This window comes from Botryllus schlosseri, chromosome 14 (genome assembly GCF_051294905.1).
Source record: "Botryllus schlosseri isolate E-star chromosome 14, Bs_hap1, whole genome shotgun sequence".
NCBI classification, from domain to species: domain Eukaryota; kingdom Metazoa; phylum Chordata; class Ascidiacea; order Stolidobranchia; family Styelidae; genus Botryllus; species Botryllus schlosseri.
In genome coordinates, this window is record NC_137249.1 from 4,018,602 (window position 1) to 4,037,761 (window position 19,160).

General features: G+C 41.7%; 1 protein-coding gene and 1 long non-coding RNA gene across 4 annotated transcripts; one reads left to right on the plus strand and one right to left on the minus strand.

Moving 5' to 3' along the window:
• Positions 1-967: 967 nt before the first annotated feature.
• LOC145456103 (uncharacterized) lies at positions 968-3,484 on the minus strand. The gene is made up of 2 exons (XR_013920498.1): positions 2,493-3,484; positions 968-2,143 (listed from the first exon to the last, which is right to left on the minus strand). It is a non-coding gene; the product is annotated as an uncharacterized LOC145456103 (long non-coding RNA).
• A 3,282-nt stretch (positions 3,485-6,766) lies between these two features.
• LOC145455203 (uncharacterized) lies at positions 6,767-17,565 on the plus strand. 3 transcript variants are annotated; one of them, XM_080333156.1, is made up of 6 exons: positions 6,767-6,873; positions 7,037-7,178; positions 9,429-9,583; positions 10,099-10,122; positions 12,934-15,359; positions 15,552-17,565. In XM_080333156.1, the coding sequence occupies exons 2-6, from the start codon at positions 7,069-7,071 to the stop codon at positions 16,230-16,232; spliced, it is 3,396 nt and encodes a 1,131-aa protein (XP_080189282.1). In that variant the 5' UTR covers positions 6,767-6,873; positions 7,037-7,068; the 3' UTR covers positions 16,233-17,565. The 3 variants fall into 3 exon arrangements, with proteins under 3 accessions (XP_080189282.1, XP_080189281.1, XP_080189280.1); XM_080333155.1 differs by having other exon boundaries at positions 12,934-15,149; positions 15,255-17,565; XM_080333154.1 differs by having other exon boundaries at positions 12,934-17,565.
• The last annotated feature ends 1,595 nt before the right edge of the window (positions 17,566-19,160 follow it).

Genomic DNA, 19,160 nt, shown 5'->3' on the forward strand with positions numbered 1-19,160 from the left:
GAACAGTTTACTTTACGTCAGTGGCTTTCAACCTGTGGTACACTGTGACTACCTTTCGCAAGTTCTTTCTGATGTCGGAAACAACGAACCGCATCTGCAAGTTTATACGGCGAAATGCTCCTAATGCGCAGCTGTTTCTGTTTCCAGTACAGACAGAGATGAGCGAATTTGAAATTTCTATGTCCCATCCATATCCGGAGCCTCAAATCCAAAATTTTTTGTATGTTTCAATCCTTATCCGATTCAAACCTAGAATTTTACTTGAAAGGCTTACATCTTATGCCTTTAATTCTGTAAAATAAAACGCTTAATGAGTGCCAAACCAAATGAAAGAACTTTGGTAGCACGACAAAGTTTGGCAGTTTTGTGGCATATTTGTTGCGATCATACCCAAATGCGCCGTCGGAAATGTTACGCGTTATTATTACATTCGCCCCCACAACCTATATTTGTAGAAATGGTTTTTCGGCACTCGTTCATATCAAATCGAAGGCGCGGATTTTCAAGACACGACCACGTCTTTCAAGAAATGCAATTGCCGAATTAGCTTTGAAATAATAGAAGTCAACCCGAGTTCTACATGAACAGTATTCCAAATTGCTCTGTGGCCCACCTCAAATGCTCCTGTAGCCTACCAGTGGGCCATGGCCCACCCTTTGAGAACCCCTGTACTAGAAGGTTCCGAGGTAAAGAAGTCAGGGATATATAGAACTCCGGGATGGCTGACTTCATTTTGGCCGTTACCTAAGTAGGTCCAGAAAGTTACCTGCAATCTGCCTCGAAATATCCACTTTTCTGCAAGCTAGCGATACAGCTGTTTCTAGAATAATGATCCTCACCCTTTTGCAGAATAGTCAGTGAGTAAGCCAGACATTCTTCCCATATCACAACCTTACTGCTGTATAGCCAACCTAGTAAAGTATGACACTGCTGTATAGCCAACCAAGTAAACTATGACAACTCTGAATTTCAGTAAATCATGAATGTGTTTAATTTCTACACATCATATAATCTGCATCAGGCCATAAATAACAGAGTGAATAACGAATAATATCAGCGTCTTCTACCTATTTACAAGCCATTGTCTGAAACCTTGCAGCTGGGAAGGGGGGGGGGGGGCGGTAATAGGATTGATTAAATCAACCATTTCAATTAGCGTTAATCGACAATTACCATGAAGTATAGGGTTGCATTTAAAACAAACATGTTTAAAACCAGGCCCTTGTATAAAACATACTTTTTTTAAGCGATGACGTCAAGAATATTCAACAGTGACGTCATATTGGATTGACATTGACAATTGAAAATATAGTGTGAATATAGCTCCTTTGACGAAATATATGTGCTATTGCTGTTGAACCAACTATTTTGAGGGTTCCAGCCATTCCATATCGATATTAGTCGGCTATATCGGGTGGTAATTGTCCGTAGGCTCATACAACACATGTTTTGGAAAGTATTTACACAATTATGGCATAATTTTACAACTTAAAAAGAATTTTTTTCAAAAGGCCTTTGTTTGAAACACTGTTTAAAGCATGTTTTAAACATTGTGTTTCAAACACAGTTTATTTTAAATGCACCCCCACCATGGAGCATTTACAATAACGAAAAGATAGCACGGCCTGTAAGGACTCGAAATTGTGATAGCAGCATTGTCATCTTCTATGTCACTCAATGAGAGTTGATCAAGAAATCAACACACCATTGATACTTCTCTTCAGGTTCAAATGCAGCCTGGGGGGGTAGAAGTTTGGTACATATCATTATCAATTTGAGAAGCATTCGGTAGACCCAGTTGTTGAATTCGGCTGATATTTTGTTCACCGAGCAATAGATTCATGACCGCAGTGAAGAAATTACAACCATGGCTTAACGGTACATCACGAATGGGCCTCCTGAAGCATTTCATGCCATTTATCAGTTAAGAAATATTCAGTATCATTGTCTTGCAGATTTTCCGATAGAGCGATAGATGATTCCATGTCAAAAAAACATCTCGGTGAGGAGGCACGAGATCCAAATATTCAGATTGTGGCCATCTTTGCCAAGATTTCAATGGGATGTGCCCAGTATAATATATCAGGATATCCACTGTTGACGTGATGCAAATGCTGGAACATCGCGTTTGTTTTTCCGGAATCTGCAACAAAAATGAACAAATGATGTATTTAGAGACACAAATTAACCTTAAGAATATATATATTGACGTATGCAGAGTTGTTCTATAGTGAAGAACTTCTACTTCATTGTAGTACTCAAGTAGGTGTTGCCTACTTTCGAAGACAAATCTTGTAAATTTGAAGCAGCCATCTCCAAACTCAAGTACCTTGCAGGCATTTCACTTTCTACAGCTACTTGAGGAAGTTTAAATACCAGTACGCCCGGGAATACAACTATTACTTGAGTAGCAACGCAGACTACTTTAACCACATCAGGATTAATGTAAATCGCTCATTTAATAACGTATTACTAGAATCAGCCTAACTTACCTTTGGCCGACCGAGGAGAGCTCCAATGCATTATTGCGACGATTTGACGAAACCTTGCAAATTGAAAGCAATCCTCAGAGTTTTCTCTTCCTTCGTCGTACAGGCCTATAGCCTATAGGCCATAAGTGTTTATATGGTAAAGACAGGCCGTATCTCAGGATCGTATCGTGTCCTGACGATTGTGTTGGCTTATCCATTCAAGGGAGTGGGCATCTTCATGGCTTCAGTAAGAGCAAATGGTCAACAAATGTTGTGGCCATATACTGTACTGGAAGTCAGCCATTGGCAGTTCACAACAGTGCATTTCTGTTGAAGTATAATTCCAGTACTGTAGCATTAAGGTGCCATTCATTAACAAACATATGCCTGTCTTGATTTACTAGACATGTAACTGATGAATAGTATCTGTAACAAGAGATTGGATTCAAAAGTTGTTATGGACACTTACAACTGCAACGACCTTGACGTGTTGTGTTTGTATTAGATTCAAATGTTTGGTTATCCTTAATTGAAATGCCTCTTGAATCTTGCACATCGGTAGTGTACTCAGTGGCTCCAATTCTTACTAAGAATAATCAAGCAATGATCTGGAATACTGGTAAGCCTGCAATAGGCTACCAGCACTACCTGCATATTCACATATTAATCCATAGCACAAGATCTTAACTGACGAAGTCCCTCCTAACGGTCGCCTTCATAGCTCACACGGCACAGTGTAAATGTACACTTGTACTTGTACAATGTACAGCCTTGGATGGTATGGTGACATACATTCGCATAACATACCGGTAAATGAAAAACATACCGCAAGGCGTAATCTAAATCATACTGCGGATATCAATGTTAACGTTGATTATTCTACATTTTGTTATTTTCTCACGATTATCAGCGCAGCAAAACATGTTACATAAGATACTACAGAAGCAGAGATATTCCGAAGCCGAGTAAATGACCGTACCGGCATACCGCTAAATTGCTGCTGAAGGAATAGGGCTAATACCGCCTGAACATCTCATAACCTAGTTAACCTATAGCTTTATATAAGAACATAAACATGAATATTATATGCCCCTACCGCTCTCAAAAACTTGAAATTACACACAGATGAAGCGGCTGACTGGAACGTGCATCAAAACTGAATGCGTGAATCCGGACCTACTTAGGTAATGCCGCGATGACGCAATTGACGCAGTCAGCCATCCCGGAGTTCTATATATCCCTGAAAGAAGTCATTGAAATGTGAAATGTTCGGGGCAATGGCCGCAGTGGAACTGATACCTAAACTTGGCGATTACTAGTTTACGCGTTTAGGACACCGAATCTCTTCAGCAGCGACTTGTTGTATGAACAACCAGGCGCCTAGTTGCCTTGAAGCATTCGATTTCCCTTGCTTCTGTGTGTTATTATTTATTAATAATCAGATGCGGATTTTGTTTCGAAATTTCCGCGCTGACTTGTGCTCTAATCTTCCTTGTATAATTACAGTGAAGTTAAGTTATTCGTTAATTTGATGGTGCGCAACAGGATCTCGGGATGGTACGCGCTAGGATAAAGGATAAGAACCACTGTTGTAAGGGTTACTCCCACAGATTGGGCCATGCGTTTGCCACAAGATCGCAATGCCTGGTTAGAAGGTGGCGAGATAGCGCAGTGGTATAATACCCACAACTGCAACACCAATGGGTTGCGGGTTCGATTCCGAACGAGCTCGACTCAAGAATTCCTACCTTAAGTGTTGGAGGTTCTAGGCTCTTCGCCATCCCATCCGCGTAAGCGGTGTATTAAAAAGCCTAGAAGTGGACCGGACTACAAGTCGGCATCTACGGGAAAAAAATGAAGAAAACTGACCTGGTGTATATAACCATGACACCATAGTAGTCGACAAACACCATGAATACCACAAACAACAACAACCTGGTTAGAAAGACCCATTATTATGGTGTGAGAAATCTGTGTGACTACGACTGACTACCATATGTCCGCTCTGAGGAGGACTTATCCTCTTTTCTCAATAAAAGGAAATTATCGTCCGGGGAGGCCGAAATGTCATATTTTTCGCATGCCGCCCTCTTTTTTTGCTCACTAGTAGGTGATTAAACAGCAAAAATTGTCAACCCTCCGTACAATCTACTCGTGGGTACCCCTTTTTTCGGCCTTTTCACGATGTTGTTGACTAGAAAAAGGTCTACTCCTTCCTGCTTTTCTATTATTATAACTATTTTGCATGTATAACCACCAAACTGGATGCCAAAAATGAGTGTCCTCTTTTGGGGTTCGGAAAATATGGTAGACCTATACACATTTTGGATGAATTATGTACTGATCACTACACCGACACCGTGGAAAAATCACTTATCATAACAACATCTGTAGATTTGATCATTTTGGCCAAAATTTAATTTGGAATGACTTCTACATCATCGTTCCTGATTATTTCCTCCCATTTAAAAATAAAAACCGCTTTTTGTTAGCGGTTGTAATCACTGCTTCACAATAGGCCTACTACATAATACATTTTTCGGTATGCATTGTTCTTCATCATCATCATCATTGGTTTATTAGCAATTTTATCAGTTCAATACACCACAAAAAAATGCGATACAATGAAAAGACAGGAAGGTGTCGAAGCGACAAGGAGCAGTCTATGGAATCTGACACCCACCTTGGCCTAGGCGATGTAAAGAGGAGGCATGCACACTGAATGAAAGTAAAGAAGATAGTATAGAAAAAGAAAGCGACAATAAATAGGGCGGCATGTCATGGGAAGCGAGATCGATAGGTCAGTCGTGGTCCGGTAATCTTGAGGATGGACTGTATTTATTTAGTAGTAATTGCTTGTATTTCGACTTGAATGTGGACATGCTCGTGCTTCTTAGCTACGTGGGTTGGTCATTAGGGCTATTCAAAAATAACTTTTTTTCCCGATTCAAGCCGGTCACCTCTTAAATCGTCAGGTTGCAGTAGAAAACCTTGCTCACCAAATTTCACTCGATTCCAACCAGTAAAGGCCTCCGCAGATCCAATTAGAAAATTTAATTTATTATGGAAAATTGAAAAAAAAAATTCCAAATTTTTCGGCCAACCCCATGAAATTGTTGAGCTGTCTTCAAAGACGTTGCAAAACAAATTTGAGTCAATTCCTACCAGTAGAAGCGGAGTTATCCTCGGATTATCCATGATCGGTGGATAATCCGCGATTTATCAACGAAAAACTCACATAACTCCGCTTCTACTGGTCTACCCTAAAAACGCTGCACACCAAATTTGGTTCAATTCTAACAAGTATAAGCCGCCGCAGAGCCAATTGAAAATTTTAATTTGTTAGGGAAAATTCAAAATAAAAATTGCTCTATAGTTGTGATCCGTCCGGCCAAGCGCTAATGCATCCGTAGCACAGTGCAGTGCAGATTCTGCACGGTCAAATTGCGACGGACAGTAATGGCATATCGACAACGAAAATATGCATAGAGTCAAGGAAACTAGCAACACATGAATAGCCCATGCATTTTGATTGGGCAATGGGAAATGGGCATGGGCATATATATAGTCAACAAATAGTCGCACAGGCAAGTGCTAGAGTGGGGAGATGCTAGTCAGCTTATTTTGTAGATTTGTCAGCGGAACCCCCGCTAGGCTACGGACGTCGAAGGTATAATAACCGAAATAATAATCGTCAGATCGAATACTGCCTGCCATATAGCTTTAGGAACTTATCCTAAAATTCACAATGGGTGAACTGCGGACCGGCCGAGTGTTTGCAACTAAGTTGGCATACATTTGAGTTGGAAGGAGCAATAATGAAAAGCACAGATACAGCTTTATGCATAATAATGTTAGTATGAAATGGTCTCAACTCAACTATATAACAACGTTATCGAGAAAAGGATATCCGGTTTTGGAAACTGCCTTGTTGAAGGACTCTCTCGATGCGAACTACAGTCGCATGATCTAGGCTGGACTGTCGCGTATTGATGCTCTGCGTTATAGGCCTACGATTTTGCGTCAAGTTAGGTTAATCATGGTAAGTCGCACACATAATCCGGATGTAATAATATACTGCAGACAATATGCTTGCAACTAACAAAATTGAGCAATTACAACTAACCGATTGCGTTGAATATTGTGATAGAGGCGTATGCGTGTCATGTAACTAACCATGATGTCCTAATGATAGATAGGCCTACACAGCAAGATATCACAGCGTCGAGGCTAGATTGACTATAATAGCTTATTGCGAATGGCAATTTAGCCTTCTTGTCTTAACTTTTATTGTTATTCAGAAATGTAAGGACATTTTTAGCTAATATGAGCGTGATTGAAATTCGGTAGCTTTTCTTCAAGTGTGCTGGAATATCTTCACTGAACGCAAAAGAAGATCAAGGTAGGCCTCTTTAGTAGCAAAACATATCGAATTTTGGGTTATCAAATTTCAACAATGGCGTGATACCACGGATTTATACGACCTGAAAATTTCCTAATTTATAATGTGAGGGTGGTTGAGGGAACCTTTCGACCATGACAATGAACACGAGCATCGTCTTCAGGTCGCCCACCCATATATCTGGAAAATAGCGACATGGTTGTTGAGATTTCACTCGATCATCTGAAGGAAGAAGAGGTTGAAGCCATTCTGAAAGTATTAGAACGCGATGCTCAGATACAGAAACACGAAGACGCACGCAGGCAGTAAGTTTGACAATGAAGCAATATGTAAAATATACGACCGAAAATAATCTAATGCGACAATATATTGTACCAGTGGTCCGCGGGGAGTTCGTTACTGGTACGCGAAACTTTGACATACTTTTGCAAGTTCGGAATTATAGTTAGAGATGCATTTAAAACAAATGGTTGTTCAAAACACTATGTTTTAAACGAAGGCCTCAAAAACACAAAACTGTGTTTTTTAAGTAGTAAGATCATGCCATAATTGTGTAAATACATTCCAAAAAAACATGTTGTATGGGCCTACGGACAATTACCACCCGATATAGACGGCGTATACGATATGGCAGTGGTCGGAACCTTTTTCGTGTGAGAGCCATGTTAGCCCTATATTTCCCAAAGAGCCATACATGTCAATCAGTATTAATTCGAACTCACTACATAGGATTTGTCGTTGGCGCCATATTTTCTCTGTAAAAACTGGTAGACTACTAATCATACTGTGATAGAGCATTTCATCGTAAATAGCTCAGAACAGATAATAATTGATATTAAAAATCTAATATAACTAGAGCAATGATTCCAAAAATCTAAATATTGATCGACTTCTCAATTCGGCAGTAACACAAACGTTGCACAACACGCCTAGATTTTCGCGGCAGTCTAGAAAGCTACTTATCGACGAAGAACGAGGATAGCGTACTGTTGTTTGTAATTTGGATTTGTAATTGGAATGTCACTTCCAAGGCAGTTCATGCCGGGTACATCGAATTCGCGAGGGATATTGGTCGCTGTCGCTGCAGGAACTTGAATTTAAGGATTTTGTAAAGGGGTCCGAGCCCTTAACCGTAGATATGTCACTGTCCTGACCTCTCAAATACATGTTTATGCTGCCACGATATTAGTCATTCTGGCCGTTAAGAAAATTTACCAACAAGTTGCTTCAATATCGATAAAATTAAGTGTTAAATTGAAAATATGTCAAAGAGCCATATCTCATACCCAAAAGAGACATATATGGCTCGCGAGCCATAGGTTCCCGACCACTGCGATATGGGATGGTTGCAACCATCAAAATAGTCGGTTCAACAGCTATAGTAGGGCCTTGTTTTAAACATGTTTGCATTAAATTGATTTTATATTTGCAACCCTAATTATGATGGTCACAATCAATGATAAAACTTCAAAGAATAATATCTCTTTTATCGAAAAATGTGTGATACTGTTTTTGGTCACTTGCATTCCAGCGTCCCTCGGCCGGAAATAAAATTGGCCAAAGTTGGAGATCGCCCTTGTTGCGATTATTCTTAAGCGGGAGGTAACTGCCTTTTACGTTCCTGTAGATATGTGTAGATACGGATGTTCAACCCTGTGCTGCTTGCTATTCGCTCCAATCGTGCTGTGGTTTCACACCAGCATTTTACTGCAATAATGTCGCGACCACAAATCGTTAGTCATGACCGGATATTGATCCGCAACGCGCGCTCGATCCCCCGCTCACGTTTCCAAACCAAATAGACCTATACTTTGAGTCACGGTTCACACTGGGAACGCGGTCAATCATTACCGATTCGGACAAGATATTAGCTAACACGAACATATACTGTCCTTGAGATTGTATGCAGAACATGTGCTCAAACTTGCATATTTTATAAAATAATTATAACGCATTATGAGGATGCCAATTCCACTGGGAGAGGTGCTTTTAAATGCTTGCAATGCATCCGCGACCACCGGAAATCAGTCGCAAACCAAAGTCTGGCAGCCGCGACCCTGTGAGCCCAAGAGCCTTCATCACATGGTATTCTCGACAGAATCATTATATAATAACGATCATAGTCACAATCAATCCAGAATGCGGACATTTTTTGCTGGCAAGTAAAGCGGAAGTATAATTGTTACGTTTGAGTTTGATGATGATTTGCATCTCCTTGGTAGTTGCATGTAAAAGCTTATGGGTATTTTTGCATGTAGGACCACGAACTTATCGAGACGATTAGCGGTTTCATTGCGGCCTGTTAAGTAGGATCAGAGAATTTTTCGATCCGCTCCGCCCTAATTTCTTTCGTTCCACGCAGTGTGTATTCCTCTTTTTTACATCGCCTAGGCCCGGGGGTGTTTGATTTCAAAGACCACGCCAAGCCGTTTCTACACCTTCCCATCTTTTCATCGTATCGCAATCGCGTGGTGTTTTGAAATTATAAAAATATTAATAAACGATAATCGCAGTCTAATCCTTCTCTAATACCTGCGTGCAATGTCGCTTTGCAGGAAACTGCGCGAATCGGTGAGAAATGAAAGAATCCCAGAGAAGCGACTTTCCATCAAATTGAGAACCGGAGACTGGCTGAGTGACGTCGCAACTCCAGCGAGAAAGAAGGACAAAAGAGGGGCTGATATCGTCAGAGCTTCTATCAGAAAGAAAAGTGAGTACTTTGAAACCTATGTATACATTTTCACCGCGGTTGATTGATGTTGCGCATAGCAGTAATGCGAAGAAGCTTGAAATATCCGAAATCCATTTGATTCAATATTAAAATCTATTTTTTACGAATATCTTAATCATTGGTTCAATTGAACAATTGAACATTGTTGACGTCATGGCTTAAAAACAAACAACAAAAACAGTAAAACATGTTTTAAATAAGGGCCCTGTTTTAAACATGTTTGTTTTAAATTGATTTTTGTTTTCAATGCAACCCTGGCCTCTTTACATTTATTTATGGTGAATTAAAATGGCTATGCGAATTTTCGATCATGTATAGAATTCGATATAGATGAAGATCAGCAGGCATTTGTACAGTAGGCCTACCGGTGAAGCGTACACCAGAACCCTAACCAGTATAATTAAGCCGATTGATTAATGATTATACATATACATATAGGCCTACCCTACACCCCTTTTCGATACGCCGTGACTTACAATTTATCATATTAACAGGGTGGAACAAAGATGGCGAAACAGGTTCGTTAATAATATTAATATGCTGTTGAAAATACACTCGCCCAATCTGCGTGCTCCTCTTTTAATGTTCCATCAAAGAGAATACTGAATATTTCACCAATCTCGCTTGTGCATTCAACGTGCGTATAGTCAATCGTTGTAAATAAGCGAATGGTTGGCATTAGGCATTACGTAATGGGAATGATGTCTTGCAGGGTATAGTGCGATTGCAGTTCAATTATGCTTCGGCGTGCGTTTGTTGTATTCCGCGTGCCGTGACATATGGCGTGTAGGCGCAACCATATCATATTCAAAACTTCCTGTCATACATTAGCGGTGCTATCGTGGGCATGGTGACCATTATGTTGCGATACCTTACAATGCAATACACGCGTATCGACGCTGAACATCACGCAACTCATTCGGTTAAAGTGTTCACTGTTCGGTGTTCATTTGTCTAAATGCCCTGTACAACAGCATCATTTATCTTACATTGGATTTGTTTTATAAGTATACCTATATTTTATCATAAAGCTACCCACGCAAGTTCAAATTACAGCATCACTGTTTGCAGTTTTGTTCGTAATAGTCGGACGAAAATATCATTGTTTTCAAACAACGTATACTCACCCGATGACCCGAGAAAAAGTCCATATGGACCATAAGCTGTATAATTCTCAGCGTTCATTTCCTCACTCGGCAGTATAGGCTACTTTATCATTCTAGTGGAAATACCGAAGCCGTTTGCGTTGCTTCATTCTAGAGGGGAATTTTATAGCTTTGTTACATACATCAAACATATGCCACTCGTAAGACAGATTGCAATAACTTTCAAAACAGTAAATACAATTCATAATGGTCATTATACATACCGCGTTTCACGAAGAACAGTGAGATTGACATGCTATTCAGTCCTTGTCAATGCTGCAAGGGAACGCTTTGTTACATGCATCAAACACATGCCACTCGTAACAGAGGTATCGAATGTCGGCGTACAGATTACTATATATTAATACGTGTAACGTATTCATCAGGAATATAGTTATATATGACTTCTTGGAAGCAAGTTAACTTAGTCGGTCTTATGCAAATATTCTACAGCTGGATGAGTAGATGCATAAATCCTCGTGTCTAAAACCAAGTCCGTCAGGGAGTCATAGAAATTCGTTTCATATTCCGCGTCTAAATCGTAATGCCATATCCAATCCGAAGATCTGGCCCCGTGGATATACTCAGCTATCGCAGCTATCACTACTGTGGATTTACTCAGATTTCGCAGCTATCACTAGTGTGGATATACTCAGCTATCGCAGCTATCATTACTGTGGATGTACTCAGCTATCGCAGCACCCAGACACCCCCAGACACGAATGGGAACACAGTCCGAAACACCCAAGACATGATGTTCGAACACCACCCCCTTCCCAGACACGATGTCCAAGTGGCAACACGTTTCGAACACACCCCAGACATTATATCCGAATAGGCTACACCCCAGACATGATGTCCGAACACATCCTAGACCAGTGGTTCCCAACGTGGGCGATTTGGCGGTCTAGGGGGGCGAAAATGACGAAGTGGGCGATAGGGGGCGAAAATGGACAAAGGGAGCGACAGGGGGCGAAAATTGCGAAGGGGGCGATAGGGGGGCGATGAAGCGTCAAAACGGCTGACCTTTTTTTTAGTCAACCCACGGAAGGTTGGGAACCACTGTCCTAGACACTTTGTCCGAGCTGCAACACTGTCCGAACACACCGCCAGACACGATGTTCGAGTGGCAACACAGTCTACCAGCTCCGGAGCATGTCAAGATAAAATATAGTGCCAAGATATCAGGTCTGAGGCATGTCGGACATCGTGTCTGGGGTATGTTCCGGCATCATGTCTGGGGTGTGTTCGGACTGCGTTGACAGTCGGACATTGCGTTTGGGGCATGATATTCGGACATCCTGTCTGGGGTGATCAGACATCATTTCTTGGGTGTGTTCGAACTGTGTTGCCACTGGTTATCGTGTCTGGAGGGTGTTCGCACATCATGTCTGGGGTGTGTTTGGACTGTGTTGCCACTCGGACATCGTGTCTGGGGGTGTTCGGACAGCATGTCTGTGGTATGTTTGTACTGTGTTGCCACTCGGACATGGTGTCTGGGTGCTGCGATTGCTGGGTATATCCCAATAGTAGTGATAGCTGCAATAGCTGAGTATATCCACAGTGGCGATAGCTGAGTATATCCACGGGGCCGAAGATCTCATTCCCAGATGTGGTCAGTAACTACGTAATTCTACTTTTGCGGAGTTCTAAACTAGGTGTTGCCTATATTTGAACTACTTATACCCAAGTGGTTATGTTTTAGACTACTTCCACTCCTGTCGAACAAGTCTTAAGAATAACTATTTACTTTTAAGCCTTTAGATTTTGTCAAGTGAAAAGTAGTTTAGGGGTATTTCTGTATCGCCATTATCAGTGAAATTGTGATACCAACTGCGCAAAATATAACGCGTAACTAAATTTATTTTCGAAGACTGCACCTGTTTGTTGTGTCATTCATATTGCGTCAGTATCAGGCCCAATTTAAAAAACAGTCACATCTGATTAGCCGCTAAAAGTATGCGACCCTTCGACCAAACCTTCTTTGTTAAACTACTTTTTCGAGTACTTTTCGGACCTTCATTCTTTTCTTCTACTGAAATTAGTTTCGACGTATCATGGAAATTGCTCTTCTACTTGTAATCGTAGAAATTTACGACGTCCCTTCTTCTTGATTTCCAAACACTACTTAGACCATCTCCTCCAATTCCAATATAAATACGTGTTCTCTATTTTCTCAACCAGATGAGAAAAGTGGTCAGCTGCACCCGACCAAACCCGACGTGGTCCTCGAAGCCGACAAGCTCAACACCGATGCTACGAAATCACCAGTACGAAAACCGTCCATCCGCAAAAAGAACATATCGAAAACTTCCGGCAAACAAGTCACCTTTGCCGAGCCAGGCGGTTCCGGGCCAGACGCATCTAGCAAAGGCCCGAGTTCAGATGGCGACGGTGATAATCAGTACGACAGCAACGTATTTTCCTCTAGCGCAACGTTCGAGAGTTATCATAACCGTCTCGCAGCCGATCAACCTCAAAGTGACCGTGGCCTTATGTACACAACCAAGGGCTCCACGGCTACAAAGGGTCTTGTCATCAGAAGAAAGGGTAGTTCCAGGCGAAAGATAACAGCCAAAGAAGATGCAAATAAAGAAGTCACTGATCAAGACGAAGAACCTGTGAAATCAGATGATGAAGTATCCAAGGTTGACACAACTCAAGACAGTAAAGGACAAATAGAAACGAGTATAACACCAGTGTCAGTTGATGTTGAAGAGAATCAACATGAAGGTAACGCGCTTACATCAGGCGCCAGTCTTAAATTACCGCATACTGCGGAGAAACCTGACAAGGAAGAAGATGACGACGAGGAGAACGAAGACAAAACGAAGAGGAAGTTTTGGAAGTTAAAAAGAAAAGGCAGCTCCAGACGAAAGGATGCAGCTAAATCATCAGGTGATTCAAACAGAAGTATTGCTGCAGCCGCCACGCATCAAGAAACAGACAACGTTGATTCAGAAGTATCCGTCACTGATACAATCAAAGTAGAAATTGGATCGGCTGTCACCCTTGTTCATATCGAAGAGAAACAAAGTGAGAGTAGCTCGCTGTCAGTAACCGCTGGTACCGACCCGTCAGTAGCTGAGGATAAAACCGAAGTGGACCAAGATGAAGGTTCGCATACAGAGAAAACAAAGAAGAAGTTTTGGAAGATCAAAAGGAAAGGCGGATCCAAGAATAAGGCCTCCGAGAAAGGACAGGTTGATTCTGCCCAAGATACCAGATACAGTAAACTATCAACCACTGACTCGGGTCTGACCGTAAGCCTTAATGTCACAGAAGAAACTGAACAGACTGTACGCACTGAAACACAAATTGAAGTTGAAAAGAGCATAGATAATGTGGTTGTGTCAAGTGAAACCACCGAGACCCATGAATTGTTGGCGGGTCTAAACGTTCCACAAGATGATAAGTCATTTACGGAACCGGATGATAAGGCAGATCTCGATAAATCGGGGAAAAAGGTTCGCGTGATTAAGAGAAAAGGCAGTTCCAGGAGGAAAATGATGAGCAAGCTAACGGACGATTCTGATCGCGACAGTCTATTTCGTGCTCCTGAATTCGAAACCGCTCACCAAGTCCATGCAGAAAGCACTGAGTGTGCAACAGAAGAAGAACCTTGTAAAATTGAGTTTGAAGCTACTGAATCACATCCGGCGAATTCCGATAATACTTCGACGCATATTGATCACTCAGTAAATACTAAAGAGGCAAGCACTGACGTGATAACTCATGCGTTTGCAGAAGTTATAACAGAGGTTGGGGAATCTAACACTGAGGAAAAATCTTCCTCACTTCACGACAGTAACTCCCCCAGAAAGGTAGAGGAGCATGAACATCCAGACAAACCCGAAGATTCCAAGACATCGCCAACAAATACGCATGGGGAATCTTCTCTGGCAGTGTCAGTTAACTACGAGGAAGCAACATTGAAGCCAAACGCATTTTTGACATCAGCTCCTAGACACGACGGGCTTGAGTTGGATTGCGAAGACGGTGGGCGGACACCTACAGTTGATAAATCTGGAACTATGGACGGTATGGAACTGCTGAAAGAAATAGAAGCGGCTTTACCCGGAGTTACTAAAGAATCGGAAGATCAAGATCATGGCAGCTGTGACGAGGGAACAACCAAAAAGAAAACTGTCAAAAAAATCAAGGTACAAAAGCACAAGAAACGCAGCTCCGTGGAAGAGGAACAGGCGAGATCTCTGATAGACGAAGTCGCGAGATCGATGGCGGATTCGCCCGAGAAAACTGGAAAGAAAAAGGTGAAAAAGGTAATCAAGAAAAAATCGGAAGGTCCGGACGACAGTCCTGGATGTATGGATGAGGATCGGGAAGACGGGGAATGTGGAGAATCCCCGGAAAGGGGCCGCAGAAAAGTGGTGAAAAAGGTCGTCAAAAAGATAAAGGAAGATTTTGACGACGATGACATGGATCGCGAAGATGGAAAATGCGAAGACTCTCCGGAAAAGGGACGGAAGAAAGTGCTAAAAAAGGTCGTCAAAAAGATAAAGGTAGATTTTGAGGATGGTGAAGAGGATCGCGAAAGTGGAAACTGCGAAAAATCGCCCGAAAAGGGGCGGAAGAAAGTGGTGAAAAAGGTCGTTAAAAAGATTAAGGTTGATTTGGCAGATGGTAACGAGTCACCCGAGCATCACGAAGATTGCGACCCCGAAGACGAAAAATTCAGAAGGTCAAGAAGAGAGGGAAGGGATCGTAGTCCTGGATGTAGTGACGGGGAGGGGGAAGACGGAACGTCCCAGGAAAAAGGGCGCAGAAAAGTCGTTAAAAAGGTCGTTAAAAAGATAAAGGTAGATGTTGGGGATGGTCACGATTCACCCGGGCATCATGAAGATTGCGACCCCGAAGGCGATAAATTCAAAAGGTCAAGAAGAGAGGGAAGGGACCACAGTCCCGGATGTGAAGAAGAGGATGAAGAATGCGGAAAATCCCCGGAAAAAGGCCGCAGAAAAGTCGTGAAGAAGGTTGTGAAAAAGATAAAGGTAGATGGTGAGGATGGTCACGATTCACCCGGCCATCACGAAGATTGTGATCCAGAAGACGAGAAATTCAGAAGGCCAGGAAGAGAAGGAAGGGATCAAAGTCCAGGAGGATGCAGAGACGGAGAGGAAGAAGACGGAAAATCCCCAGAAAAATTCCGGAAGAAAGTGGTGAAAAAGGTAGTCAGAAAGAAAAAGACAGATGGCGAGGAGGATTGTCACGAGTCACCCGATCATGATGAAAACTGCGATCCCGAAGACGAAAAATGCGGAGAATCGCCCGAAAAGGGCCGGAAGAAAGTGGTGAAAAAGGCCGTTAAAAAGATAAAGGCAGACGATGAGGACGATTGTCACGACTCGCCCGAGCACGACGAAAATTGCGAACCTGAAAGTCGCGAAGGGTTTCGGGCGTCCAGAAGAAAAACGGTCCGCAAAAAAGGGGCGAGGCGGCCACCTCCCCCGCCGGAGCATTAGAGCTTAATATTCGACAAAGTGTGTAAATAATAGTGCGGGTTGTAAGATGGGAAATAGCGTAAATCCGATATTCTGCTCAATGAAAACATCGGCGTTGGATACAGATGTGGTTAAATTATTCAGCGTCGCTCCAACAGAAGTAGACGTAACGCTGTGACTTTCCACTCGATTAGAAGTAAATGTAGTGATTACCAAGACGCCTCGAAAGTATTCCAAGTGGAAGTAAAAAACGAAAGGTCAGTAAAGTATATTCAAATAAGCAGTTTCGGAAAGTAGATTTTGAGGTGGGGTCACCTACTTTTAGCCACTTTCGAAATTGCAAGATGTATCGCGGCGTTTTACGCAAAATGATTAATAACACCACAGATAAGTGAAGTGATCGAAAAGTGTATTTCGATACCGTCATACAGGGGTTATGACGAACTTATCCTCAAACCATTTTATTTTTTAAAAGCTTACACTTTCGGCGTTTAAATGCGGAGCTGCTTTCCCACGGTTCCCGGGCTAGGTTTGCGCAAAATATGTTTGATTGCGAACGATCGAAGGCCACGCAAAAATCCCGAAATACTTGGGTCATGAATATGATACATAATTTTCAATTTCAATTGCGAGGAACCGTGTACTGTCACGTTGCTCTTACACTGTTGTTCCATCACTTGAATTCTATATGATGTGTCCTGCTGTGAGTTGGTAAATAAATGCCTCTTTTTCCATCTTAACGTTACTAGATTATCCCAAGTATTCAATTGTGTGTGAAAAAGAAATGTGTGAATGCAATATGACCGGCCTGTGGCGCTACTGAAGTGATATTGTCGTGTCACTGTTTTTGCCTTTATGGCACCTGTATATTATGGCAATATGAACATGATTACATGAGATACATAATTATGATTTATCAGTGTCGACTCCCTATTACGCTGCCATGTATTATAGTTGGGAGAGCTTCTTCAAAAATATTGTATTTTCTGTATGTTGTATGTTTTAAAGATCCCTACTGTATATCTGAATGACTCAATTTTATGATATATTCAGATTATGAGCCTTTGCACCCAGCATGCTAGAATATGGACATAGTTTTTATTCGTACATTCTATAGAATTATTATTCGTTGTGATGAGCCCTTGTGAGAAATGTGAGGTTTTGCATTTTGAGATTAATCTTGTATGAGATCGCACTCATTACTTTATTTCTTTGTGTTATGGGTTAATGTGTCAGAGTCATTTATCAATTCGTTAGATTTACAGCTTGTGGAAGTACAAGTCTCTAACGTAGCTGATCAATTAATGTTTCAAATTTACAAAGCTAGTTAATAAAGACAAATTCGATCACAGAATCGTGTGCCAGTTGAAATGTGATTCTATTGCCGCATTGGATACGACCTGCTGGCCCTATTGGCTACCGAGATATATTGGTAGCGTTAGCTGTCTAGATCAGTGGTTCTCAACCGCCGGTCCGCGAGGTATATTACAATTTTATACCTTTATTTCAAGATGCAATATATGGAAGGCTTGGCAATTGATTAAATAAATTAAATATCAAATTTTAAACTCATTCAGAACTTCGTGAAGTAACATTAGGTCTGGAAACATGTTCGATTTGAGTTCAAGCCGTGTCATTTGACGACATGGGAGCGAAAACTACGATATGACTCGCTAATCCGCGCAGTTTGCGCAATCATTCGTTTTGGATTCATTCATTTTGTGAAGCCCGAGTTGCCTACGTCTGGTGGTAGTGGGCAATGTGTAAGGAAGCACGACAAGGTGATTGGTTCGACTCCGAAACGCTTGTTCTCCCGATATTACCGTCGATTTAGAATGGTGGTTAAATCCATGGCCTTCAGCGCGAAAGACTGTAAATAACTCTCGGCGCTAGCACGTTTATCTGAGCATGGCAATTTTACCTCGACTCAGCAGACTCGCTGCGGTAAATTCACATGAATGCCTTCATGAACATAATCAATTACGATAAAAATCCTAAACATGTCTCTCTCTCTCTAGCTAGCACCATATACTTGCAAAAATCGGTTGCATCCTTCACTTTTTCTATTGATTTCTATTTTTGAAAGTCCACCGGTCCGGCAACTATTTTTTGAAATTTTACCGGTCCGCAAGGTGAAAAAGGTTGAGAACCACTGGTCTAGATAGCACACGGGCAGTGAGCCGGGGCGAAAAATAACTTGCCCTTTAGGAATTAAGATGATATATCATATGAGTTCACACGCTTTTCTTGGCCGAAAAAGGATGGGGTTCTTGTAATGCGGTCGTGTGCGCTTGCAGGTGTAGACGCGTATGCTTGTCTAACGATAACTGGCCCCCATTTCATCCACGCCGTACCTGCAGTCATGCGTCGTTGTTAGAAAGTTCAGTGCCAGCAAAAAAAACTATACATCCAAAACCTGGATAAGTTCGTAACTTATTGTTTCTGACTGAAGCGTCGCGACACCACAACGTTTCCACTACACGTTATATAAGTGGGGCGATTTTATTTTGACCTAAAAACGGAAGATTTTGAACTAACAAAATGACGTTTTGGACCTTAATCTTGACCTAACGTATGCAAATTAAGTGTTTTCCTTGTTAGAATTGTACTACTTATCTTCATTTCTGGTTGGAACTGTCTGTCCTTACGAAGTAGTTGGGCCTGAACTTTTACATGAAAAACTTTCTCGGGTAGAAAGTGTCTGTCCTTACTTAGTAGCTTGCCAAGAATGGAGAAAGAACGTTCAACAGCAGCAGTTGTTGGCTGACTAGGGCGGTAAATTTCACCACCGACTCCAGACATTTTCAATATATCGACTCCGACTCCCGAGTCTTTAAACTTACCAACTCCGACTATTTTCGTAAGAGAACTCCGACTCCAACAGTGTTACCAATTTACCTCGATAATTATATGCCACGACGCTCAAATAACTATCATATAACTTTTGAA